The sequence below is a fragment of the Camelus ferus genome, chromosome 3 (genome assembly GCF_009834535.1).
Source record: "Camelus ferus isolate YT-003-E chromosome 3, BCGSAC_Cfer_1.0, whole genome shotgun sequence".
NCBI lineage: Eukaryota > Metazoa > Chordata > Mammalia > Artiodactyla > Camelidae > Camelus > Camelus ferus.
This window is the reverse complement of record NC_045698.1, coordinates 42,572,681-42,600,413: the sequence shown is the minus strand read 5'-3', so window position 1 is coordinate 42,600,413 and position 27,733 is coordinate 42,572,681. Positions and strand designations below refer to the sequence as shown.

General features: G+C 37.0%; 1 protein-coding gene across 1 annotated transcript in view; it reads right to left on the bottom strand.

Annotated features, from left to right (window-relative positions):
- RNF180 (ring finger protein 180) overlaps nt 1–26,508 on the bottom strand; it is a 164,541-nt gene extending 138,033 nt beyond the window's left edge. Inside the window, exons 1-2 of the mRNA XM_032468350.1 lie at nt 26,379–26,508; nt 26,034–26,269 (exon numbers count right to left, since the gene is read on the bottom strand). Of these exons, the coding sequence (XP_032324241.1) occupies nt 26,034–26,269; nt 26,379–26,508 (366 nt within the window). The remainder of the gene's footprint in view (nt 1–26,033; nt 26,270–26,378) is intronic.
- Nucleotides 26,509–27,733: the final 1,225 nt, after the last annotated feature.

Genomic DNA, 27,733 nt, shown 5'->3' with positions numbered 1-27,733 from the left:
AAACTGTAACGATACATCACTATACATCTACCAGAATGGCTAAAATATCAAGTCTGAAAATACCAAGTGTTGACAAAGATGTAGAGCAACTGGAATTCTCATCATTGCTATTGCAAGTGAACATTCACTTTGGAAAACTATTAGTAGTCTCTGCAAAAATACACCTACTCTATGAACTCCCCAATTCATTCCTATGTATATAGAAAAAAAGGAATAACACACAAACACATAAAGTCTTTTACAAGAATATTGATAGCAGTTTTATTCATAACCCGAAACTAGAAATTCAAATGCCCATCAGCAGAAAAAACAGATAAATGGTGGTATATTCAAATGGTATACTACTCAGGAAAAAAGGAGCAAACTACATATAAATACAAAACATAAATGAAAACATTATACTAAGCAAAATAAGTCAGGTCAAAAAAGTATATGCTATGTGATTGATTCCATCTGAATGAAGATCAAGAACCGGCAAAACTAGTCTACAGTGACAGACATCAATACAGTGGTTATATTGTGAGAGTGGGAGTATTGCCTGGAAAAGGGCAAGATAACTTTCTGGGATGATGAAAATCTTGTATATCTCGATCTGATTCGTAGAAGAGCTGAAAAATTTTATCATCTGTATACTTAATTTTTTCTTATTCTATGTAAATTGTACCCAATAAACTATTCAGCATGAAAAGTTTTTCCCCCGCAATTAAAATGTTTTGTCAGTTTTTTAAAAGTATCTGACATGTAGTAAGTATGCAACCAAGGTTAGCTACTATTATCAGTTCAAGATGGCTAAACTGTTAGAGTTGGATAGGAGATAATCATGATCAAATGTGGCTGAGGCAAAAGACAAAATAAAATAAACAAAAGAAGGGGAAGAAAACAATGACAGGTAATTATATCCACTCTCTCCCCTGAATTGAAAATTCCCTGTAAAGTCCATGAATTACTATCTAGTTTGGACCTCTTGCATATTGCTCTTATAGAAGCGTAGGGATATCATTTTTTTTAAGCATTTATTTTTACCAGGACAATCAATTAAGTGCTTTTAAATATTATTCAGGTTTTCCTATTGACTTTCAAATTATACTAACTCTCTCTTCTATGCCCATATTGAATACTAAACAAATAAATAGGTTTTCTATTTTTAACAGGCTCCAGAATTGTGTTCATTCATGGGCGGATAAAAGGACGGATTATTATTTTCAACTTATGCCTATGATGCTGCACTTGAAATTTTAAGGTCATGTTAATGTTAGCAGCTAAAGGTAAAATTAATTACAACTGTGGAAGGTAGGATGCCTTTTGAATACCACTTTGAAATGTTTTCAGTGGATCAGGTAAAATAAGGAAAAAGCTAAGTCAGGTGCAGAGGGATACGTGTGCATGGGTAGGTGTGCTCTCAGCATTCCTATACTAGGAAATTGTGTTTGAAGATCAGAGTTAGCAGTATTCACCTTAATCACTTGATTCTCAAGATATTTCATGAAACAACCAGAACTTCCTATACATTTTCTACATTTCCAACAACGAAGGATACTTACTCCTTCTTGATTATGATTTTTAGTTATCAATTCTTTACTTCTCTTCATCTGTGGGAAAATCAATGCATTTTTAGAAGGTTAAACTGTATCAGATTAAACTTGATTTTCTAAATCTTTTGAACAGCATTATCTACATGTGGACCAGAAGGAAGAGAACTATTTATTGAGGTACCTACTAGTTATCAGGTCTTAGGCTAGGGACCTAGAAACTAGATACAGGATTGAAACGTCCATTTAATTATGATAATGATGCATTATATTAGTGATTAGCAGCTTATTCTATTTTTGCAGAACATTTTATGTCTATTTCCATTTGTTCTCACTAAAAGTGGTAAAAGGCAACTGCTCTGAACAGTTCATTAAATAAATTACTTCAGAGGCATAACAAGGAACTATATTCTTGTAAATACAATGTTTCAAATAGCCACAGCATTAAATCTTAAATATAATAGGATTTACTGAGTTATAACTAATTCTGTGAAAATTGGAAGTAATTATTTCAAACTGATGGCAAAAATCCTGTATTCTAAATGCAATAATTTCTCTTGTATATTGTACTCAGTGGAAGAGTTAACTATGTTACATCTTGGGGTTTCTGCTGTCAAACAAAAAGACTTAGATAGTAAACCTATCAATGTTTTAGTCTATTTTTATACCTGAGAATTTACATCAATACTGTGATTTAGACCAATTTGGGAAAATAGTTTCACACTAATCAGGATTCCAAAATGGTGCAGTGTATTTAATAACCTGCCTAGTAACTAAAATAAGAAAGGAAATGTTAATTTATTAAGCTATCCATAAGGGCCAGCCTAGCTCACACATTTCCTCATTTGTTAGCTCTTTTATCTTTCATTTATTCAACAGACATTTACTGAGAGCTGACCACATGCCACACAATGAGTCAAACTCTTGGGGCACAAAGATGTGGAAAACTTATTTTCTGTGACAGAGGTGCTCACTACACATACTATAGATCAACAGTTTTCCACTCTCGCTCATTAGATTCACTTTGAAGCTTTAAAAAATAGTCACGTCTTGGCCCTACTCCTAGAAATTTTGACTTATTCTGAGATGGGGAAAGAGTTAGGAAGGGAAACTTTTTGTTGATAAGTTCTCAAGGTGATTCTCTAGTGTGATCAGGGTAAGGACAGGCTGTGTTAATACTCAGACAATTAATGAAAATGTAATAGCTGAATCCCCTAAGAGAGGGAACACAGATGGACCTTAGGCAAATTTAAAGAAAGGACTTGAGGAACTGTGCCTGGAAGGACACAGCATGCCCCTCTTGCATCAAATCTAGCTTTGACCTTCAGGTCCTAGGCAGCAGTTCTGTCTTCACTGACATCTTCAGAACCCATCTTAGCTCAGTTGACCACTCCATTTAAACTTTGCCCTCAATCACCACCAGTAGTATTTTAATTTGCAAATGCCCCGGCCTTCCCACGCTTTTGTCTTTGTTGATGCCCCTCTCCTTTACTTAGCTTCACTTCCACTCCTTTCACCTCTCAGTGGTCTTCTTAGCATCTTCTATCCTCACCTCCCTTTTAACCACCAGTGGTTCCCAACCCGGAGTGGGGACTGTAGGGAAAGGGTCATATCAGAATCATCAATGAGAAAATTCCTATCTGCCTATGCTCTCTTCCTCCCTGAGATACATACACAGCTCCCCTTTTCTCCCCTCAAGACTGTCCCATGCGCTCTTCTAAGCATGTAGTTAGAAAAAGCTCTATGGGTGATTATTAAGTTTTCACTGAGAAAATCACTGAGAATTATGCTCTTTGTGACAACTCTTTCATGTCAATGATTTTAAAATCTATATATCCAGTTTTGATCTTATCCCAAAGATCTAGGCCAATATTTTCAACTTCCAAATGTCAAATGCTATCTTTACACGACTCTCCTTCAGGACCTTTGCACTGGCTGTTTGCTCTGTCTAGATCTGTGCTACCTACATGGTAGCCACTCGTTAGACATGTTATTTAGCACTGGAAGTGTTGCTAATCTGAACTGAGATGCAAAGTAAGTGTAAAATACACACTGAATTTTGAATACTTTGTGGGGAAAAAATACTAAACATTTCAATAGTTTTCGTATTTATTTCATATTGAAATGAAATTTTTAATATACCAAGTAAAATATCTTGTAAAATTAATTTTCGTGTTTCTTTTCACTTTTCAATGTGGCTACTAGAATTCTTTTAACTACGTATCTGACTTGTACTCCCGGGAAAGCACTTGTCTAGACCTCCTCACCCCAGGTCTTTGCGTGGCTATCTCTTTTCTCATCATTCAGATCTCAGCTCAGTCGTGACCTCATAGGTATGCTATAAGAAACACTTCGGGAGTTTATTTAAATGTAGGTCACAGGGCCACAGTCCCAGGGATTCAATGTTTATAGGGTAGGGCTCTGCATATTTAACAAGCACACTAGGTGATTCTGTTACAGGTGATTGGAGATCAGACTTTCAGAGACAGAATACAGTCTAAGCTCTATTTGCAACAACATGGATAGACCTTGAGAGTATTAAGCTTACTGGAATAAGTTAGACAGAGAAAGACAAATACTTAATGCTATCACCTACATGCGGAATCTAAAAAATAAAACAAGTAAATGTACACAACAAAATAGAAACAGACTCAGATATAGAGAACAGACTAGTGGTCATCAATAGGGAGAGGGAAAAGGGGAGGGATAAAATAGCGTATGTGATTAAGAGATTAAAAAATACTATGTATAAAATAGATAAGCACAGGGAAATAAAGCTATTATTCTATAGTAACTTTAAATGGAATACAATCTGTAAAAATATTGAATCACTATGTTGTACACCTGAAATTAAAATAATATTGTAAATCAATTATACTTCAATTAAAAAAAATACAGTCTAAACTCCTTAAGATACAAAAATAGGTCCTTTAGGTAGCACAAGGGATTCTTGTGATGGAACAGTTTTGTGTCTGATTTTGCTGTTGCTCACATGAATCTACATATGTAATAAAACTGCACAGAACTACATATACATACACACATACAAGTGCATGTAGCTGGTAAAATGTGAATAAAGTAGATTGTTTGAAGGTTATACAGCATCTCTCTGAATCTATAATTCACAACTGGCAATTGAATCTACAATTATTTCAAAGTAAAAAGTTTAAAAATTTTACTATACATTAAAAACTCAAAATTTTTAAAAAGTCACACGTTTACCAATTAACTGTCCTGATACACTTGTATAATCACCTATATCTTTTCCCTATATTTGTGACTGCATCATTTTTGATTGTCTCTTCATATGACAACAATTTTGCAGTATTTTCTACAAAGAGAATAAAAAGACCATTTTGTCTTTATTCTCAAAAAAAAAAAGCCCTTCACACCCTTGAAAATCTGACTCCAATCTAACTCTCAAGCCTTGTTGTCCCTTCCTTGAACACTCTACACCAATACTATACAGATCTTTGTGCAGTTCTCTAAAAATGTCTTTTTCTGCTTTCCCATTTTCAAATTTGCTGTTTTCTCTTCCTGTAATATCATTTCCTTTTCCTTTGACTTTATTTAAGAAATATTTTTCAGCCTTTGAGACTGAGCTCAAATTTTTCTTTTACAAATGCTCCCCAGAAAACTACAATTCCTCCCTCTTTTGTGTTCCCATGGAACTTTGCATATACGTCTACAGTAGCACTAGTCATCTTGTATTACATTTTTTATGCATATTAATTTAATGGTGAGGTCTTAAAAAGCACCATATTCTATTCAAACGGGTATTTTTACAATCAAATATTGTACCTGGCACCAAAAAAGATGGTCAACAATTGTTCGCTGAAATCAAATCAACAAGATCTGGCAGAGAGCTCAGCTTACAAAAAGTCTTTTTCCAGTATCAAGTATTAAGTATATTGGGCCAACCAGATACACAACTACGGACAAACCAACTAGAAGTCCTTTAGCAAGGGATGTACGGAGCCCAAGGGAGTAACTAAAGCTGTGTTTACACATACCTAACTTGAAAGGAGAACTGGAGGCTATCCAAGGGATGTATTTCTAAGACAGCAGAGGTGGTTTCTTCCAAAGAATTTATGCTAAGAGGTCAAACATGGTAAATGAATCTATTAACAAAATGATACTCTTTGAACTGATTCAAATACAGCCTGGTTGTTAGCTGCTAACTCAAATCCATCCCTAATTCCAGCTCCCTAGACACTAGTATGAGTTCTGATAAAAGAAGAAGCTGTATAAGTTATCAACTGAACATTCTGTTTTCTGTTGGGGTCTAAATAATTTGGAGCAGCACACACCACATAGCTTTAACACTCTGAGGACTTGGGGGCAGCAATCAGAGAACTATCGAAGCAAACAGAGAAGGAGCAGAGACAAGGTGATCTTGGGAAACAGTGAAACGTAACATGAAAACGAACTAACTTCCTGCTGAATACATATGAATGTCTCACGATGCTCAGAAATACTTGGAGGGACTCTACAGAGTGCTGGGTTCTGAGTTAACAGTTAACAATAAAATTCTGGTATTATTGTTCACGTGACGGCGGTAGAACTTAATGGCTCATAAGATCTAGGGAATTCAGGTAATCTGATTTTCTTTCAAATCCTGTTCCTCACACCTTACTCCAGTTCTATCAGATAAGATACATGTGTTTTTTTCTAAAATGGAGTGCTCCCCTTGGACCATAGTTCTTCCCACCTATATCATAGTCTTTGTCAAGGTAACTTTCTTGTCACCTGCCCAAGCTTGATCTCTTGGACCAAGGCAGCTACTGATACCTACTTGATTTTCTCCACATTGCCTGCTCATGGATTTCCTCTTGCTGTACTTCACTACCTACCCTGACATTCCTGTCACTTTCTGGTATTTCCTCAATGCATGGGCATTTGCAAAGTAATGTTTCACCGAGTTATGCATATCTCCCAAATACTGACATATTACAGGATATTTAAAAAGTCACATTTGTTAATATTACCACCAACCTCAGCAAAAACTTTAATTATTGGGCAGTAGTCAAACTCACAGCAGTGGATACAAGTTTTCTAAAGTGCTAATTTTTGCTTAAAAGTTAAATTTTGTCATTTGCAACAAATACTGCCAAATACCCATTTCTGAATAACCATAGTTTGTCATTCAAGTAAAAATGGTGTGCCATGGAAAGGTGAATAGTTTAGCTCTCAACTAATACAACAGAACAAAGGCTTTTCTTCAAGGCTTCAATAAGCCTTCAATCAGCCTTCAGTATACTACAGAAGTGCTTTATGCATTCTTCCCATTTTTTTTCACATGGAATATTAAAAGTATATCTATTGAAGAGTAAAGATTTAATAAAAATCAAGTCTATTTAGTGCTTCAATCAACAGCATCTTAATATTGCATGTGTATAGCAGTGAAGAATAAAATGGCTACTAGTACTGTTTGTCACAACTGCCTTGATTCTGCTAAGGAACCAGTTTTTCTCACTATTGCTTTTCCGTGATTAATGAAAATGTTAACAAAGTTAAAAAAAAAAAAAAAAGGCCAAATAACATCTTAGTATTACCAAGAAAACAGTATGACTTGACTCTCTGAAAGGTCTTAGAGACACCAAAGGTTATGGACCACATTTTCAGAACTGCTACTTTATGCAAAACAGCTGTCCCAAAAATGCTGCCTATGAAAATCTTATTTTCCACCAATATCTTTTAAAATATTTAAGAAGTACAGATGAGTCCCTATGGAGAAATATATTTATAACAAATTTGCTTAAAATTTTCTATAAACCAACTACTGGAATTAGAACCTCCATAAAAAAAGTTTTATTTCTTCATCTACCTTTTGCTATTTACCACTTTTTACGGTAAATATCAGCATTTGGCCAAATTCTACACTCTTGGGTCACCAAGGTTTGCTCACCCTCTTCATTTTATTCATGGATTTAAACTTGAGATGAAGTGGACAGAGTTATAAATTATTAAAATTAATCTAAAATTAGAAAATAAGAATAAACCAAAAACAACCTTAAAAGTTGAAATAGACCTCAAATATCTCCTCCAAAACTCATTTAAAAAAAAAAAAAAACAATAGGGAGGGGGGGCCCAGGCAAAAATGAGCTAACTGGCAAATTTTACCAATTCTTTAAGAAATGGATAATCTTTGTAACTTATATAATTGTGCGAGTCAGCAAACATAAGATGAATTCTGCAAATATAATATAACCTTGACATATTAACTAGACAAGGAGATATAAAACTAGACAAAGAGAGTATAAGAAAATAAAATTACATACCAAACTAATTATGAACACATATGCTAAAATTCTAAATAAAATCCTAGTCAACAGAATCCATCAGTGACTTAAAAGAATAATACACTTTGGCCAAACAAGATTATTTTCAGGAATTCAAGGATGATTCAAAATGGAAAAAAACCAAAAAACAAAAAAAAACAAATCATTCTATTGATTTCACCTCAAGTACCTCACTTTCATTTACTTGGCAGATAAAACTTTTGTATAATGGTATAGGTATTTGGTTTTAAGTGACACGCATTTGGTTTTAAATTTTTAAATTCAACTTTTGGACTTACAGTCAATACTTCCAGTATTACTAATGAGCAAAAATGTACCCCCAATATTTACATTTCTCACTAGTTTACATGGTAAGAATAAAACTATGAAAAATATTTTCCCACAATGTTATCCTTATCTAAAGGAGATATGGTGCTGCTCAAAGTAACTTGTGGGGACCCAATGTTAAATTTAAAAAATGGGCCAATGCAGTACTTAGTAAGCTTCTGTGGTACTACTAATATACTGATTTCTAATGTACAGTTTCTCATTCTGGGTACTCATTAGATAGGTCGCTCACTTGGTGAAAATTCAACAAGCTGTACACCTGCAATCTGTTTATTTTTCTACGTGTATCTTCTTTCATCAATATAACCCCATGCTTTCCTCTGTTTGAGAAGAGTGGATAAAGGATTCTCAGTATGGAGCAAAGTCTATAATAACGACTTCCATCATTTGGTCCTGGTTACACTGCCAGTGTTTTATGATGGGTGGGAGTCAAGAAATTCCAATGGAAGAAGGAATCAAAGATGTATGTTCCTACCTTTGCCAGGAGGATTACTTACCCATCATCAAGAAAAAACTGGAGAATGGGGAAGATGCAGGAAAGCGTTCCTGCTGTTCTCTCATTATGAAAGTGACATATGTCAAAGATCAGTTTATATGTGTATGAACAGTCCCAGCTCCTTTCATGACCAAAGAGTTGGTTAAATGCTAAAGAGGGCTTTGGGAATCCAAATCCTACACAGTTGAAATGCATCAAGATACAAAAATCCAATGTAAAGATCTCTCACAATAGTTTTGTACTTTTGTATTTCACGCATAGAACTTTGAATGTGAAGTATTCCAACTTTCCTATAATAGTAAAGGAAGGCAATCTTAAGTCAGTGTTTCCCAGCAGTTTCATCATCGTTACATATTAACATGTCATTACTTGGATGGAGAGAGGGAAGAATGAATAGGTAGAACACAGGAGAATTTGAGGGCAGTGAAACAATAGTTTATAATATTATAATGGTGGGTACATGACAGTATACATTTGTTAAAACCTATAGAACTATACATAGAGTGAACTCAAATGTAAACTATGGACTTGAGTTAAAAGCAATACATCAATACTCATTCTATTAATTGTAACAAGTGTATCACACGAACACAGGAGGTTAATAATAGGAGAAACTGTAGGAGAGGGAGTATATGAGCGCTTACCATACTTTCTGCTCAATATTTCTGTAAGCTAAAACTGCTCTAAAATAGTGTTAATTTAAAATATCGTTATTTTGATATATAACAGCATTATCTACTCAAAATTATTAATATTCATTAACAAAAAATGGAAAGTATACTTTGTCTTGGTTATTCAAATAATCCAAAAATAGTTTCTCCTTTGAAATCTGACATCAACATTGGTTTTCTAAATGTAAGAAAATTTCTACCTTGTCAATGTGATACCTGTATTAGTTTGCCTGGAATGTCACGACAGGATACCACAGACTGGATGGCTTAAACAACAGAAACTTATTTTCTCACAGTTCTCAAAGCTGGAAATCTGAGATCAGGGTGCCAGAAATGTGGGGTTCTAGTGAGGGCTCTCTTTCTAGCTTGCAGAAAGCTACCTTCTTGCTGTGTCCTCACATGACCTTTCTTCTGTGCATGTGCACTTCTGGTGTCTCTTCTTCTTCTAAGGATAACAATCCTGTTGGATTAGGGCCTCACTTCAATAAGCTCACTTAACCTTACTTACCTCCTTAAAGGCACTACATCCAAATATTATCATATTGGGGGTAAGGCCTTCAATATATGGATTTTGGGGAGGACACAATTCAGTCTATAACATTCCTCCCTCTGGCCCCAAAACACACGTCCTTCTCCCATACAAAATACATTCATCCTATCCTAACAGTCTCAAAGGTCTTAACCCATTCCAGAATCTACTCCACGTCCGAAGTATCACCTAAATCTTCTTAATGTAAGTGTGTTGTGAACACAAAAGAAGTGGAATAAAATGTGCTCAACTCCAAGCAGGTCACAGAAAAGGAGCATGAATAACACTGCAGTCAATGGTCTGTGTAAAATTACAAAAATATTAATGACTGAGTTTTCAAAGCAGCAATCACTACACTTGTTTGTAAATTCTATAAGAACACAGCAGGACCCCCAAATTAATCTTAACAATAGGCAGAAATAAAAACAGTGTTTTACAGATGTAACTAGATTCCTGTGGAATTTATATGCCTTATGTGGCTCAATAGATATTTTTAAATGTATTATTTAGTGAAACCTGGCATGTAATTCAGGATCCCTCTCACATTAGCTTTCAATCTTTGTAAAGCATATCAGATATTTAACATGCACAAATACGAGACTGGATCAGGTGACTCCTAAACTGTCAGTTCTATAATTCTAGACTTGGTCATTGCAGTGACTAAAATGGTAATTAAAGCCTCTGATTTATTAACTCTACAACTGCCTACATCAGGAATTACAGAGAGACGCCTCAATTTTCTTCAATAATTGTTAACACTACATACTTCGGGGTTTAAACATGATGAAGTCAACTTCAACAACTTAAACTGTTTAAATGATTCTGCATACACTTTGGCATTCACAGACAGAAACCTTTTTCTTGGGAAGCACCCAACTTTTGTTGATAAAGAATTATGCAATAGTTCAAGCTACCTTATTAGCAACTAGTCACCTCTCACTCACCTTCCCTTTATTTCTCTCCTGCCTCCCCTGGGCTTGCTGAACTCTTAGACATGACACAATGCATATTCCACCTTAAGGAGAAAAGGTAATATACATTTGACACTGTAGTAGCTACCAGGTTCTTCTACAGTCTCACACAGCTTCTTAAAACACACGCTACAATTGCAGTTGAATACCACCCCTTTATTCTTTTAAATTTCTCCTTTTCCCTTTTCTTTCTCTTACAAACACAACCTCACTCAGTCCTGAATGCTCACTGCAGTCTCTGAATCCAGGTGAAAACTTTAAGAATTGTAAAAATATCATTGAAGAAATGCAGATATTTTGTAACTTCTGTATTTTGACTAATTTTGCCCATTTTAACTGCTACCACTGCCAAAATAAGGAATGAACTGAAAGATGGATGAAGGTAGTAGTATATGCAGGACCCATACATTCACTTATTTCTCTCAGGCTACTTTCTTAGGGAGAAAATATAAGAAAAGGTAGAAATTACACACAGAGTATTATTAACAGAGTTGTGAGGAAAAGTGAAATATATTTTCAAAATGGTGTGTGTCTTTGTTCTTATATGTAAATCTTAGAAATCACCATACGGTAAGTCCATAAATTTTTGTTCCAAGGAATAGGTCTAGTAATTTAGGGAGATTTCTGAGCAAACTAAGGTACATCTAAACATATTTTAAATAAAAGTGCCAATAATGTTTCTGATTGGACCAAGAAGAGAAAGTGGCAAGAAGAAAATAAAACCAGGAGATTTTTAAAAATTAATTTTAAGTCGTGTTTGGAGGCTACAAGTATTCACCCATTCAATGAATATTTGCTGAGCACCTTCTACTTCGTCAGGGAACACAAATAATAATAACAATAATAATGAAAACATGTACTGCAAAAGCATACGCGAGGGTAAGAGGGATGCTAAGCCAGATGCGTGAGAGAGAGCAGGCGAAACTGCCAGGGTTCTCACAGGGAATCATCTAATTAAAGAATGGATCCTGAGGTCAAATGGAGCCTTGCTTCCCCAAGTGCTTCTCACGCTGATATCTTAAGGGCTAAAACGTACTATTCACTTTACGTGAAATATATTAATATGACATGAAGCATGGTCTTAAGCCAAAGTTGATAATAAGTAGTTGTCTAACTTGCCATGCTTTTATTGGATGGCTATATTCTTTCTGGTGGGTCAAATATCAATTATCAAGAAAGGTTTCAGATGAGAAAGTGGTAACAAAAATAAGCACACTGATCTGGCTTCAAAATCCTATTTTCTTTTGGGCAAAAGGAGTAGTTACACAGAGATGCTTTTTGTTCAATACAGAGGCAGCTATACTAGGTTACTGCAAAAGGCTGCTAGGTAATGGAGACAAAAAAGAAGTAGGTATTATTTCCTAGCAGATAAAGCACTGACCTGGAAGCTCAGAGACTTTGTTTTACTTATTTATCGCACCATCTTCCCCCACCAAAGGGTCTATAGCTCTTGGCACTTGCACTGTTTGCTTCTGTCTTTCCTGAATAGCCTTTACCTCTGAAGAGTTCATCTGTTCCCTAAGCCTCTGCTTAGTACTCATGTCACTGCACCACCAGGTATTACACTAACGTGTACATCTGTTTCTTCCTGAGTTGCAAGCTCCCACAGAAAGGGCATAAGCAGTACCTCAAATCTTCATAGTCCTTTACAATACCTCATGATGCTTTTACATGACTACGTATGTTGCTGATTTGAATTAGAGGCAACTGTTTCTCACCTTGGGTACTAAAAGGAAACTCTAATAGATAAGGTATAAATCACATTCTTCATTTCACTTAAATTCACCTAAAGAACCAAAGCCATGACTGACTACCTTATACTGCATTACAAGGAGAAAAAGCCCGATTCAGAGACCAAAATATAATTAACATTCTCATATGATTCTGAATTAAAATCTTGTCCTAGTATACAAGGTGCTTGCACAAGATTCTGCCCCTACGCTACTAAACTCTTATACATAATTACTTAAAGTTAGAAAAGAAAAATTGGATTAAGGAGACTTTTTAAACAGCTTACTAGATTTAATTTTAAATAAGATTCTTTTGAGTATAAAGCAGAAATATGGTTATGAAGCTATCAATTTAACTCTTCTACCAGATAAACTCTATTATGATGGAAAAACACTGCTACAGTAATCCAGCCAAAAGATAAGGCTCAGATTGGGGTGACAGCAGTGGTAATGGTAAATAATAGTCAAATTCTGGATATATATTGAAGATAGAATAAACAGAATTTCCAGACAGATTGAATATGAGGGTCTGTGAGAAGCAGGAATCAAGGATAGCTCCAATTTTTTTGGCACAAGCAACTGTAAGGATGGACTGCCATTGACTGACAGGGGGACAGATGTAGGTGAATTAGAAGGGCAGATCAGAGGTTCAGTTTGGGACATATTAATATGATCCCTATGAAATTACCCAGGACATTTTTCACAGAACTAGAACAAATAATCCTAAAATTTATATGGACTCACAAAAGACCCAGAACTGCCAAAGCAATATTGAAGAAAAAGAATGAAGCTGGAGGAATAACCCTCCCAGACTTCAGACAATACTACAGAGCTACAGTAATCAAAACAGCCTGGTATTAGTACAAAAACAGCCATATGGGTCAATGAAACAGTATAGATAGTCCATAAATAAACCCACAAACTTTTGGTCAATTAATCTTTGACAAAGGAGGCAAGATCATACAATGGAGTAAAGACAGCCTCTTCAGCAAACGGTGTTGGGATAACTGGACAGCCGCATGTAAATTAATGAAGTTAGAACACTCCCTCACACCATACACAAAAATAAACTCAAAATAGCTTAAAGACTTAAACATAAGACAGGACACTGTAAGCCTCTTAGAAGAAAACATAGGCAAAACATTATCTGACATAAATCTCAGCAATGTTCTCCTAGGGCAGTCTACCCAAGTAATAGAAATAAAAGCAAAAATAAATAAACAGGACCTAATTAAACTTCTAAGGTTTTGCAGAGCAAAGGAAACTAAGCAAAACAAAATGACAACCTACAGAATGGGAGAAAGTATCTGCAGAAGTTGAGACTGACATGGGCTTAATTTCCAAAATATATAAACAGCTCATACAACTATATATTAAAAGAAAAACAAACAACCCTATCCAAAAATGGGCAGGGGACCTAAACAAGCAATTCTCCAATGAAGACATACAAATGGCCAAAAGGTACATGAAAAAATGCTCAATATCACTAATTATCAGAGAAATGCAAATCAAAACTATCATGAGGTACCACCTCACACCAGTCAGAATGACCATCATTAAAAAGTCCACAAAGGATAAATGCTGGAGGTGTGGAGAAAAGACAACCCTCCTACGCTGTTGGTGGGAATGCAGTTTGGTGCAGTCATCATGGAAAACAATATGGAGATTCCTTAAAAAACTAAAGATAGACTTACTGTATGATCCAGCAATACCACTCCTGGGCATGTATCTGAAGGGAACTCTAATTCAAAAAGATACATGCACCCCAATGTTCACAGCAGCACTGTATACAATAGCCAAGACATGGAAACAACCTAAATGTCCACTGACAGATGAATGGATAAAGAAGATATGATGTGTGTGTGTGTGTGTGTGTGTGTATGTATAAGTATACACACACACACACAATGGACTACTACTCAGCCATAAAAAATAAAATAAAATAATGCCATTTGCTGCAACATGAATGGACCTGGAGATTGTCATTCTAAGAGAAGTAAGCCAGAAGGACAAAGAAAAATACCATATGATATCACTTATATGTGGAATTTTTAAAAATGAGACAAATGAACTTATTTACAAAACAGAAACAGACTCACAGATAAGAAAACAAACTTATGGTTACGGGAAAGTTGGGGAGGGAAGAGGATGGAATGGGATAAATCAGGAGTTCGAGATTTGCAGATACTAATTACTATATATAAAATAGATAAACAAGTTTATACTGTATAGCACAGGAAACTATATTCAATACCTTGTAGTAATCTATAATGAAAAAGAATATGAAAATGAATATATGTATAAGAAACATTATGCTGTACACCAGAAATTGGTACATTGCAAACTGACTATACTTCAATAAAAAAGTTTTTTAAAAACATGTTTTTTAAAGGTCCTTAGGCCAGAGATATTGTAATTTTGCGTATTTACAAGCAAAATTATATAATGTAGAAGCAAATTATATATAATGCAGAAAAAAGAAACAAGAGTGAAAGAATAATAACTATTGAAATTGACTGAAGGATACATGAGAATACATTATACCATTCCTCTATTTTTGTGTATATTTAAAATTTTTCAAAAGTTTAAAAAAAAAAACTGAATAATTTTCAGATGAGACTCTTCTCCACCTTCTAGTCAGAGACTAAGCCAATACAGACTTCCTTCTAATCTCTGTCAGTGGACCATGTTTTTTCTCATCCACTGTTCTACTGGAAACGCTGCCCTTCACAAGTCCTACATTTACTTGGGGGGTCTCAGTTTCCAACTCCCTGCCTCATGTGTACCCAAGGCCTTGGTCTTCTGTATAATTACGAGTATTAAAACCCAAACTCCTGTATTAATGAGCCTAGCAACCTCACCCTAACAACAAGGGTAGTTTTTAATGTCATGTGTCTACTTGCCAAGCTCTCCCCACCCTTCTTCTCTGTAGCTCCTAGGCTTTCTTTTAATTTATTACAAGCTCTCCTATGCACTTATGTGGTCAGGTAATGAAATACTTCTAGAGAAGTTCTAGTATTTGTAGCATAGTTTTATCATAACAAGAAGCCTCCCCTTCTGTTAACTACTGCAAGAAAAACTCCTAATTGCAATTATTTAGCCGTGTCACTAAGAGTCATAGTCAGGATCCTTAGGATTCATTCTGAAAACTTCAGAATCCTGAAGGGAAAGGGCCAAGGGAGGAGGATGTATTAAAGTGGATCGAGGACAAAAGATTCCTTGCAAGCTCTTTAAAAAAGGTAGAATGGGACAGAATCTCTCTGATAGACCATGGAAAACATATGGGAAGAGGAAGATATTTCATCCCATATACTCTATAAACAAAAAGCAAATGTTTGACCTCAAAAATTCTAGGCCAGAAATTACGGTTCTACTCACAAAAGTTTTACTTTTTGAAAATCTGAAGCATTTATCTTCCACATCAAAAGAAGAGTCCTTGTAAAAACGCAAAATAAATCATTACTCTCCTGCTCCCTTTAGGTGCTGACCAGACTGCTGCCCAGGCCCAGCCCCAGCCCGCTCCACAGCCCAGAAGACCAGGCTTCTTTCATCTCCTCCACTCCACTGGCTCACTCCTCCTACTCCCCGCCCTGGGTCCCTGGGAAGCGCGCCTCTAGCCTCCAGGGAATATAGCCATATCCTTGAAGTCTCAGCTTAAATGTCCCTTCCTAGATGCGGAGGAGGGGAGGGGCGGCTTCCTTAACCTATTATTTCCCCCAATGACATTTCCAGTTTTCCTCCAGAACATTCATCATGCTTTCAATTATGTGTTCCATGTCGGTGCTCCTTGCTAGCTGCAAACTCCCTGACAGTTTAATCTACCATAGTCTTAGCACAGTGTTAGGCACTTAGCAGTTCAATGAGTGAATAAGTAAGCAAGCACAGGCAAGATAAAAAAATAAGTCGTTCTTCCCTTACTCTGCTCAAGTTAGGGTACAACTTCGTGGCATCACCAGGGTAAATTCAGCAACCACCACCAAAGGAAGCCGGTCTTTGTAAGATGTTACAGAGACTGACTTTTCATCCACTTTAGAATATGACTGAATTTCATGATATTGTACGTGGTTTGATGAGTGTATGTCACTGGGTGTATCCACATTAATTATAATTCTCTTTATGAAGCTATCCATCAGAAAACAGTACTTTTTTAAAATTAGCAATGTGACAGAAAGTGGTATACGCTCCATATTTTTTAAACTAAAACCTCTACATATAAAACATGAATTCAAGGGGTTGTAATTACTTTAAACACTAACTACTATTTTTGAATATAATACTTCTTAAATGGCCTTCAATCATCAGGACATTCCTGTGAAGTAGGGATTATTAACTCCATTTTATAAATGAGGAAACTGTGACCTAGAGAAACAAAGTAACTTCTCAAACTATTCCCATCATTTTCTGAAGAGGAAGTTCCTATTTTCTAGAGTCTTGAGATTTCTAAGGACAAGAGGAGTGAAGTGGACTGAAGTCCTTACAGAGATTTCAAAGTTGGGATGGGGGAAAGTCATTTACTGGAACAGAGGAGGTAACAAACATCATAGGCTGCCCTCCTCTACCTGTTGGCAGCTCAGCTGACTAAGAAAAGCAGAAGGTAAGGCATGGAAGCAGTAACTAGCTCTAAGCATCAAGACCTACACTATCTTGACCAGCTTTTGGGTGACATCAATAATATTCTTCTTTAGCCATCCTAGAAAATAAATCAGAACCCAGTAAGTTAACAGAGTCCATAAAAACTGCACACACTCCTCTCTTACCATACGGGTTTTAATGTGTTTTCCTTTTAACATCTGCTTTACCTTTGCTTACTGCCTCTTTTTTGGAATTATGGAATCCAAATCATGATGTACCCAATTTGCTGTCATTTATTCTCCTGTTCTTATAAGTTTACCACTGTCTGGCAGCAAATGTTTCTGCAGGCAGCTGTTCTAAACAGCCCTTCAGCATGGATCTCCCTGGAATTCAGTGATGCTTAGATGGTGAACTAAGATGAAGATTTGGTTTATGATCCTAAAACAGCCATGCTGTACTAGTTGTTTCTTCTGTCTTCCCATTGAGTGAGGTTCTTAGAGGCACCTGAAATATGCACGGGTTAGCTTGCCTTCTTTAAATTTTCCAGATATCTGACAGTTACCTTCCTACATTCTGAACAGCTACTCATGACTCTCAGTAAATGCAATATCCATACTTTCACAACAAAACTCTTAATGGTGATTAGTAAGATCCCCTAATCAAATTGATTCAATTAGTGAAATTTCTTTAAAGTTCAATTTTTTTTTAGAATAACATTATTTTAAGAAAGCAGCCATTGCATTTTGCCCTTCATACATCTTACAAGAAAAAGCAAAATATCAACCTGATAAAAGCAATGAAGGGGTTAAATATTTCACTATTTGCAGAACTCTGGAGGCACAAATTGAGCACAAGGGATGTAAAACACCATATTCATGTGACTAATACATATCAAGTCTTTGAAATTTGTTATATTATAATTCCTTTCAGTAGTCTTCCTTTGTTCCAGTATTTCAGAGGTTTCAGTATAGATTCCTTTCTTTCTTTTTCTTTCTATACATTCCATCATAGGGGAATCTGCCTTGACTTGGTGTTAAATAGATGAGGTAAAGAAATTACTCATGGTCACTTTTCTGCCCACCTGCTCAGATCTACGGTAGCAGAGCTTGCTGATACACAAAGCACTCAGTCCGGTTTCCCTACCTCTAACAAGGCTTCACCACCTGGTTCTGTTCTATACTCTGTTCTTCAGAGGGGACACGTGGCGCTACCCTTTATTGTCCTGTTTCCCTGGGAGAGGAACTGACATGACCCATGAAAACAACTGTGCCTGCAATTGTGGCTATGTATTATCACCAGGGTTCTCTGTGTCTCCATCTCCAGGTGCTCTACAGCATCCACCACAAAACCCCTACATTCTGCCTAGTGGCTTCTTGGAATTTGCTGGGAAAACAGAAAGTGAGTTCCCTGAATTTATCAGGCAGTCTGTATCAAAAGGCAAGGGTTGGGGAGGGATATGCAGGGGCTGATGTAGAGAAATTTCAACCAAGGACAATGTGTTTCTTAATTAAAGTCACTTCCTCCCAGTTTTGGCATTTTAAGAGTTTTCTGGTTTTTGGTTTTGCGATGAGTTTTTGGTTTATTCTACACTTTCATAGGAACTTAAAGAAAAATGAGAAAAAGTTACACAAGAAGCTGCTATTTAGATGCTTTTTTGAACCGGGAAACCTTTTTACCTAAATTATTAAAGATTAATAATTTCATGTATATTCCAGTCATAAACTGTGTGGCATGTTTATTTCTTCATTTATTTGTACCCTACCTTATCTAGAAGGAATTTATGAAAGTTAAGACAGAAAGCTGCAAATCTTAGGAAGACCAAGGTTGTGAGGACATGTTGAATCATAAAATTGTGTCAATATACAGAGAAAAATACTGATAGATTAAAATACTGATATCTTTTAAAACTTTGGTACTAAAAATACAAACAAAATTATGGGACAGCCCACAGACAAGAAAAAATAAATTTATAAATATAAGTAAATGGTTAATATCTATAATTAATTCTAAAATACAAATTTTTAAAAGATAAATCTCCAACAGAAAACTTAACAATGAATATAAAAGCACAATTCCCAGAAGAGAAAACCTGAATGTCCAATAATCATATGAAAGTACTTAACTTCACCAGAAATCAGGAAAATTAAAATTAAAATAAGATACCATTTTGCACCCATCATATTGGGAAAAAGTTTAAAGTCTGACAATACCAAGTATAAAACATGGAGCAACAACAAGAATCTCATAAACCACTATTGGGAAGTGTAACTAGGCACAACTATCTTGGAAAGCAATTTGGCAAGATCTAGTGAGACAGAACATGTCTCTGCGGATCTGCAATTCTACTTCTAGGTTTGTATGTGCATAAGGAAATATTGTGTCATACAGGAATGTTCATTTTAGCAACATTTTGCAGCAGCAGCATAAAGCTGGAAACAACCCAAGTTTCATCAGTAGATTTTTGACAAATAAAATTTTGCTCATTGATACAATGGAATACTATATAGCTATAATAGTTCATAAACTAAAGCTACATGTGTATAGAAAAAATCCCAAAGTATGTTAAACAAGGGAAAAAAAGCTGCAGAAATATACATGTTAAGGAAATGAAACACACAGCATAGTAATAGTTACAAAAAAATTTACAGCTGTGCAACGATGTTATAGTTTGTTTTCTGATACATGCATATGTAGCAAAAGTACAAAAACATGAATGGGAATGATAGACACCAAATTTAGGATAATGGTAACCTCTAGCAAGGGGTCTAAGGAGACTTAAATTTTATCTGTAATGTGTCTTTTTCTTTAAAAATCAGAAAAAAAGTAAAATGTTAATATTTTATAAGGTTACATGGTGGGAACATGGGTATTCATTTTATTATTTTCTATATTGTATACTTGAAATGTTTTATATATACTTTAAAATTTTAAATGTTTTCACCTTAATAATATGGAAACCACACACTTTGGATCCTGTATCATAAGCACTTCTCAATGTGAACAATCTAAAATATTTAAGAGAGTAAAAGAGTACATAAAGCAGCATTAGATTTCCATTTGAGCTTAATTACTAAAAGTGCTATATATACATGGAGGAGGGACTACAACAAAATTATTACCTGTGGTGGTGGTTCTCACATTTGCGCATCTGAAATAACCTGAAAGCTTTTTAAAAGAACAGATGCTCAAGATTTATCTTAAACCTGCTTGAATCAAAATACCTGCAATGAGAACCATATACACCAAGACTGAAAACCACTGATCTATGAAAAAGGCACAAAGAGAAAAATGAGGAAGCATGAATGATTCAGATAAATCATGTTGTTGGAATGGTGAAAGGACAGTTTTCTGAACAGCCACACAAACAGTTCTACATATACACATAAAATAAAAAAAAAAAAAGAAATCATTGAGAAGATATGCTTAACAATACCACAACAGCTAACACCACAAAAGAGGGATAGTGGTTCTTATGAAACATGTCAATCATAAAATAAAGTGTCCTTGGATGTTACTAACTGAATTAAACTAGAAAGAAATAGGCCTGCCTTTTATGAAAATAAAAACATTACAAAAGACTTACATACTGTAATTGAAACACTCTCTAGCTGATATGATTACAGCATTGGGTATTCTTTGTCCTCCCCCGCCCCCTCTCCAGATGTACTTTTCACCTTCTCTATCTTGCCCTAATTCCCAGGATACTGACTTTTGACCTGAGACAAGAGGGCCCCCTAACCTTCTGGATTCCAGTGGGTTTGCCAATGGGAAACACCAGGAGGGAATCAGAGGGCTAGAAGAGGGTAAAACTGCCATTCCTGCCAGTCACAGAAAGGCCAGAGCTCTAGCCAGGCAGCCTTCCCCACAGCCACCCTCTCTGGGTTTCAGTCATGATCGCATTCTCTCACCCTTCAGGCCTACGTATGATAATGGTTCCCACTATTGTCAGTTCTGAGATGTTTCACCACTGGTGGTTTATTTTAACCCAGGCACTTTTAAAAATACACTCAATTACCCCATTTGAGCCTGCTATTTATTTTCTACTAAAATGCTGACATATAATTATGAAGCATGAAGACATTTTACTCTAGTCTCTAAGTAGAATTTCTTTTACAGATCTAACCTTACAAGCTGAATATGTCCAGGTAGTATCCAGAGTTACAAGTGCCGTATATAATTCAGAAAAATATATATTTAAAGTCTGACCTGTACCTTTGAGGGGAAAAAAAAATCTGGATGGAAAACAAGTTCAAGGCCAAAATAAAAGAAATAATCAAAAACAGAGGGTAATTAATAGAACAATACAGTAAACTAAAAACAAGAACTAAGGAGTCAGGGAAGGCTTTCCAGAAAAAAAAAAAAAGTGGTATTTCAGCTGGTTCTTAAAGGACAGAGAGAATTCTGATAGCATTAGCAAGCAGAAAGTAATGAGCATCTTGAGCAAGGAAAATGATATAAACCAACATACTAAGTTGTGAAAGGGTATGGTTGTTGGCTGAGCAAAAAGTGTAACGCCAGACTAGAGCAGAGCAAGTTTTATTAAGAACTCTACAGCCTTAGCTACTAAGTCAGATAGCTGAAGCTATACAAATGTTAATTACACAGTTTATGTATCTTCCAGGAGACTCATGGTCTGAGAAGGAATAAAACCAAAAATGTGAGCAGAATATGGCTAGAAAAATACACCTTAGTTTTAACTTTTATCTCTATTAAATAAACTTTAAGAAGACAGTCACCAGTTTACTCATTATATCATGGGTCCACATGTCTATACTACTTATTCCATGCTGCCTAAATTGATGCTTATACTTCAATTCTGGCCCCTTGGATAAATTTTTTCAATAGGTTTCTGAATAGGTCAGGTGATTGTCAATCAGAATAAGCCACACGTTTATCTCAGCAATTTCATGAAGGATGTTTTTAAGTTGGTTTTAAAATCTGTGCAAATGATCTACTGGCTTATTTCTAAGGTTTTCCAACTGTCAAACCATCAGTGAACTAATCAGGTAAAGATACTACAGATGGTGAAGGCAGTTCTATTATTAACAGAATAACCTCTAATATTTCTGCTTACTACAGAGAAATGTATCGGGAAGAAAAACAGCTCCAATGTCCTCAGATAGATTTTTGTAAAAGACTCACCATTCAAGTTATTTCCGCAAATATTTTCTTAACTCAAGAAAAGCAATAAAACATCTTGTTAATTATGTGTTTAATGTTTACTGTATCAAAGATACTTAGTTCTGGTTAACATATTATTTTTGTAACATTCTTGCATACTAGGGCCAAAAGAAGATATTTTAATGTGAGCATTTTTATATCCCCATTTTATTGGGGACTGCCTACTTACTGGGGCTGTTTTGATGCAAGGAATTTTGACAAGACCTTAAAAATGAACTATTAACCTTCCAAATGGAAAAAAAATAATGTTACACATGAAACAGTTATACCCATCCCTTCCCTGTCCCTTCTTCCAATCTGAACCAACTACTCTCTGCCCAAAGATGGCAATCAAGAATGAAGGTCAGAGATTTAGAGTGAGGATCAAAGGCAAGGTACAATTCATGGATGGGATGATATGGGCATGGACCATTATCTGGGAGACAAATCCTGTATATAACTAGAAGATAATGTTTACTATCACACTTGCACATCTTAGAAAGGGCCATGCTAGGGGAAAACTTCTGCTTGTCAGCTGATAATTTACTTGTCACTTCAATAATCTGCATCTGAAAATGTGTGATTTCTCTCAAAGTTACCATTTACTCCCAGTTAAAAAGTGAGACCCGGTTGCTAAATAATGGAACTTTTTTCCATTTAAATATCAAAAGGATATTATCCCTTCTTTTTATATGCTCCTTACTATGTATTTATTATGCAGTGGAATGGAGTATAGTTGCAACCACAATATTATTCCTGTTCTGAAGCTACTGACTCTGCACATAAAATTCCCTACTTCTGTTTCCTCAGAAAATGATTTCATATGTTTATCATAAAACTCATAAAACAGTTATAACAGACTTCTGACACTTACATGATATATAATACATATAATAGTTGTAACATTTTCAAACAACCCAGAAATGAAGAAAATGAATGTATCTGGTTAATTGGTGTGATCAAGAAAACCTATCGCACACACAACTTGCCAATGTTTTTTTTTTTAAATAGCAGTTTCATTTTGTGATGAAGCCATTCCTGATCCAGCTGTATTACATTCAAACCACACAATGTGGAGCCGAATTTTATGATTCTAAATTATTATAAAGATTTATACTCGCATTTATGCGAAGTTCAAATTTTTATATGAAATATAGCCCCAACTTAATACTGTTCCAGTATAATTATGTGATTTATTTAATGTATTCTACTCGAAATAAATACCTGATAGGTTACAACACAAATTATTAGTTTCAAAATTTTAACAGGATACAAATGTACACATAGATATAAATATGTGTACAAATATCTACAAGCCTACAAGTATGCAGTGCCCATTTCAGAGTAGTCACTCTGAGAAGGTTGCAAACTTATTCTCATGTCATCATTACTTAAAACTATTTTTAAAACACCCTTTTGAAATAGCCTTCATGATAATCATCTAAATATCGTTAATAGTAATAAGATCTTGAAGGTAGAGCTGAGTTTTGCAACCATGCAGAAATCATTCTGCCAAGTTTAGCAAATAAGTGTTCAAACTGAGTTACAGTTTTTGATTACAAAAATACAAACTAAAAACCAAATGCTTATAAAAGTGATTCTAAAATCATGTTTTTAAGTTGCTTGTAAATTGACTAAATTTTTTAAAGATTCAAAATAATTATGAATAGCAGGAGCACTTCTGGAATAATTATTTAGCCTCCTAAAGTGACTACCTGGAGTGACCACTCTAAAAACAAAGTAACAGTAACATGTTTGGGGGAAGAGGCAGTGTTTCATGCTCCTATACACTTTGAAGTCACTAAGTAGCTTTCTTCCAAAAATATTTTCCAGACATGACTTCATTAATTCTCCAAATATCCCTTAAGAAAGAAAGGACAGATTATCATTTTTTTCCACCCCCTAGTGGGCTGAGTGGAGATGGTGTAAGGGAAAGAGAATTACAAGTGTTTATTCCATGAGTCAGTAATTAAGTCTTAGGCATACTGTGCCCTAAAATGCATGCTATATAGTCAGCAAAATTTAACCTAATTTTTTAGCTTTATTCTGCTTGATAAAAAGGCATTATATGAGGCAACTGTGTCATAAAACACTACAGAGGTCTATTAAAATGATTATTAATTCACTGCATACTTGCCTGGAAGAATTCTTGCTTGATGTATGGGACTTAATTTATTAAAGAAGCTGGTGTCTATTCTCAGACACACTCATAAAAGTTCTATTTAAAAGTCTATTTTACCAAAGGAAAAAAAAGCCTATTTTTTAAAGACTCTTTTCCTTGAACTTTAGAAGGAAGAAAAAAATCTTCACTTTGAAAAACCAAATACATAAATAAAACAGAGGAAGAAAAATCAGGCAATAAAAGAGCTATTGGCAAAATCATTTAAGAGCACATCCTAGGGAAACTGGTAAATTGTTGATGGCTCTGGAGAGAAAGCACAACATAATATGCACATGATTACAAGTTAATTTTCACTGAAATTATTAAAATGATTATTCTGCTAAATTTTTAATTCTTTTGTATGAGAAAAATGGAACTTGTTGCTCAGGCATACCACCACCATTCCACTTACTCATTAAATAAACATTTAGGGTCCCTGGTATGATAATCACTAAGTATATCTGGGCTCCCAGTGGCACCATATTTATATAGGAGATTAAAGATTTGACAGATGAAAGACGAAATAAAAATTAGCCCTTACTATGATTCCAGTGATCCCATTCAACAAATGGAATGATTCTGCTCCTTTAAGTATCATTTTTAGGGGTTCTATTCCAGGAGTACGAAAGGACTCGACTCTTTTCAAAGACACGTTTCAGTAACTGAGTAAATAAAAACACGCGTATTACATGGGCACTCTGGGTGCTAGATTTTGTTCGAGGTGAGTGACTGCACTGAGGACAACTCTTAGACAAGTTCTAATCATAGCTGCTACAAGGGCTGACTACTTGTGACAGAATCACTCTTCCCCGTGTGTACCTTGGCTGTCTGGTCTATAAAATGGGTAGTTCAATAGTAACCTGCCTACACAATGCTCCTTTGAAGTTCACTAATGGATGCTTTCCCAGGTGCACTTAAAACTATTAAATGCTACAAATATACTGAGTACGATCTCGAAAAGCACACGGTAATACATGTGTCAGTGCTCATTACGGCAGTAATAATAACCCCCCTCCTCCGACCCTAAGGACCCTCTCCCCACTCCCACCCGGCTTTTCAGACCTTACCCGTGACTTCTGCATAACAACCAGCAAGTCCGAAACTCCGGACCCAGAGCTGCAACAAAAGCAGCTGAAACGCCGATACCGAAATGGACCAGACAAAAGAAAGTGTGGGAACCGGCGGCGGACCGGGGTGTGTGCGGCCCTCCCCACAAGCTCTGAGAGAGACCGGACGCACCTCCTCAACTCCCAGACTGAGGGCCGCCAGCCCCGGCCACGCGGCGCCCCCGCCGGCGCCGCCCGCCGCACGCCCCCAGGCCCCCGGCGCCGCCCAGTGTAATTCCACCCTCGCCCGGGTCGCGCCCCGAGGCCGGCGGCCGCCGCCGCCGCCGGCCTCAGGTGCGAAAGTTAAACCGGCGCTGCAGCACCTGAGGCCGGGGCGGGGAGCGGCCGGGCCAGCCCGCGGCGCGCCCTCCGTCGCGTAAGCCTGGGGCCGAGCCGCCGCGGCCGGGCAGGGCCGGCCCCACGCCAGAGCCCTCGGACGGCCGCGCCCCGCCGGGCCCCGAGCCGCCGCCGGCACTCACCTGCGACCGCGTCCGGGAGCCTCCCGCTCCGTGCCCCGTGCCGGGGCGCCCGGCCGCCCGCAGCCCGCGGCTCTGAGGACTCGCGGCGGCGGCGGCGGCGGCGGCGGCGATGCCGGTTCGGCGAGACGGGAAGCGACAGGAGCCAAACCCCGCGGAAAGCGCTCGAGCCGCGCCGGCAGCCCGGAGCCGGCGGCCTGGGTCTCCGCGCCCGGGCGCTCCCCACCGCCTCCGCTCCGCTCACCCACCGCTGCGGTTCCGGCCCGAGCCGCGCGTGGGCGGCGCCCCGCCCCGCCCCGCCCCCGAGCAGCCCCGCACGGGGCGCCCGGCGCGCAGGCCCGGCCGGACCGTGGGAAAGTTGTTCGCTGGTCGTCCCTTTACTGGAGAAGCAGAGCTTGTCAGTCCCTTCATCTTCCTCCCGTGGCCTCACCCAGCCCCTCCGGTAGTTCTGAGCTCCTAACCCACCTGCTGGGCTCATTACCTGCTCAAATCAATTGGCGTCCCATGACCCACCTCCAAGCCTAGACTCTTCTAAGGCAGCACCAGTGCCTGAGTTTACTTTTCCCTTTTGATGTCACTGTCCTTGTTGCTTATCTTCTTGTTCCTAAGGTTCCATCTAAGTGCAACTGAGTTAACCACTAAGGGGTTCTGGAGCGCACTGTTGACAAATTATAGTTGGTAGGTGAGTTGAAAACCAGAGGTAAATCTAAAGTGCTTATTCAGGGAGCTGGGAGGCAGATCCAAGTAAATGTGGACTTGTCAGTACGCTGCTGGGCTCACAGCAATGAAAACAGGTGATCAAAATGCTGTAAATAAGGTCAGGAGTATTTAAAAAGCACGTTTTATTAATTGGCTTGAGAAAGGGAAAGGAAGCTGGGTGAGAGATCTCAAAAGACTGTACAGCTTTCTCTGTTATATACAGAAATTTCTACTTGCCTGAAGTGGCTTACTTGAAGTCTTGTCCCAAGCTTAAAGCTGTATGCAATGATTTCCCACCCGAAAATTCTATGAAATCAGTAACAATAACACAATAACACAACCATAGAAAGACATCACAGGAAAGGAAAACTACAGACCTTGTGACAATTAATACAAAAATCCACAACAAAATACTAGCAGACCAAATCCAGCAACATAAAAAAGCATTTTACAACATGACCAAGAGGGATTTAGCTAAGAAATGCAAGGTTGGTTTAACATTTTAAAAATTAATGTAATATACTCTCAATAAAATAAAGGATAAAACCCACAGGATTGTCTCAATAGATGAAGAAAAACCACTTGACAAATCTAGCAATTTTCATGATTAAAAACACTCAACAAACAAGGAGTGAAAGAGAATCCTCTCAACCTGCTAAAGGACATCTACAGCCCGGGCTGTGCCTGTTCTCTGGCTACTAGCATATATTTTATATCTCTGACTGCCCCTGTTGTGCCTTCCTGTTTTCTTTCTTCTTGGCATATATGTCTTTCCTATTTCTGCTGTGTACTTTTAGTGTGATAGACCTAGAAGATGGAATTGGGTAGCTGAAAAAAGTAGGTAAAAATAAATAACAAAACTTTAAGGCATCAAATGCTTTCAATGTTAACTTGCAAAATGACTAAGGGAAGAATGCTGTGCACCAATGGTGTTTACTGCTCTTTGTCAAATCTAGGCAACTCGTATTATTGATTTATAGTGTGTCCACTCTGGTACCTGTTGG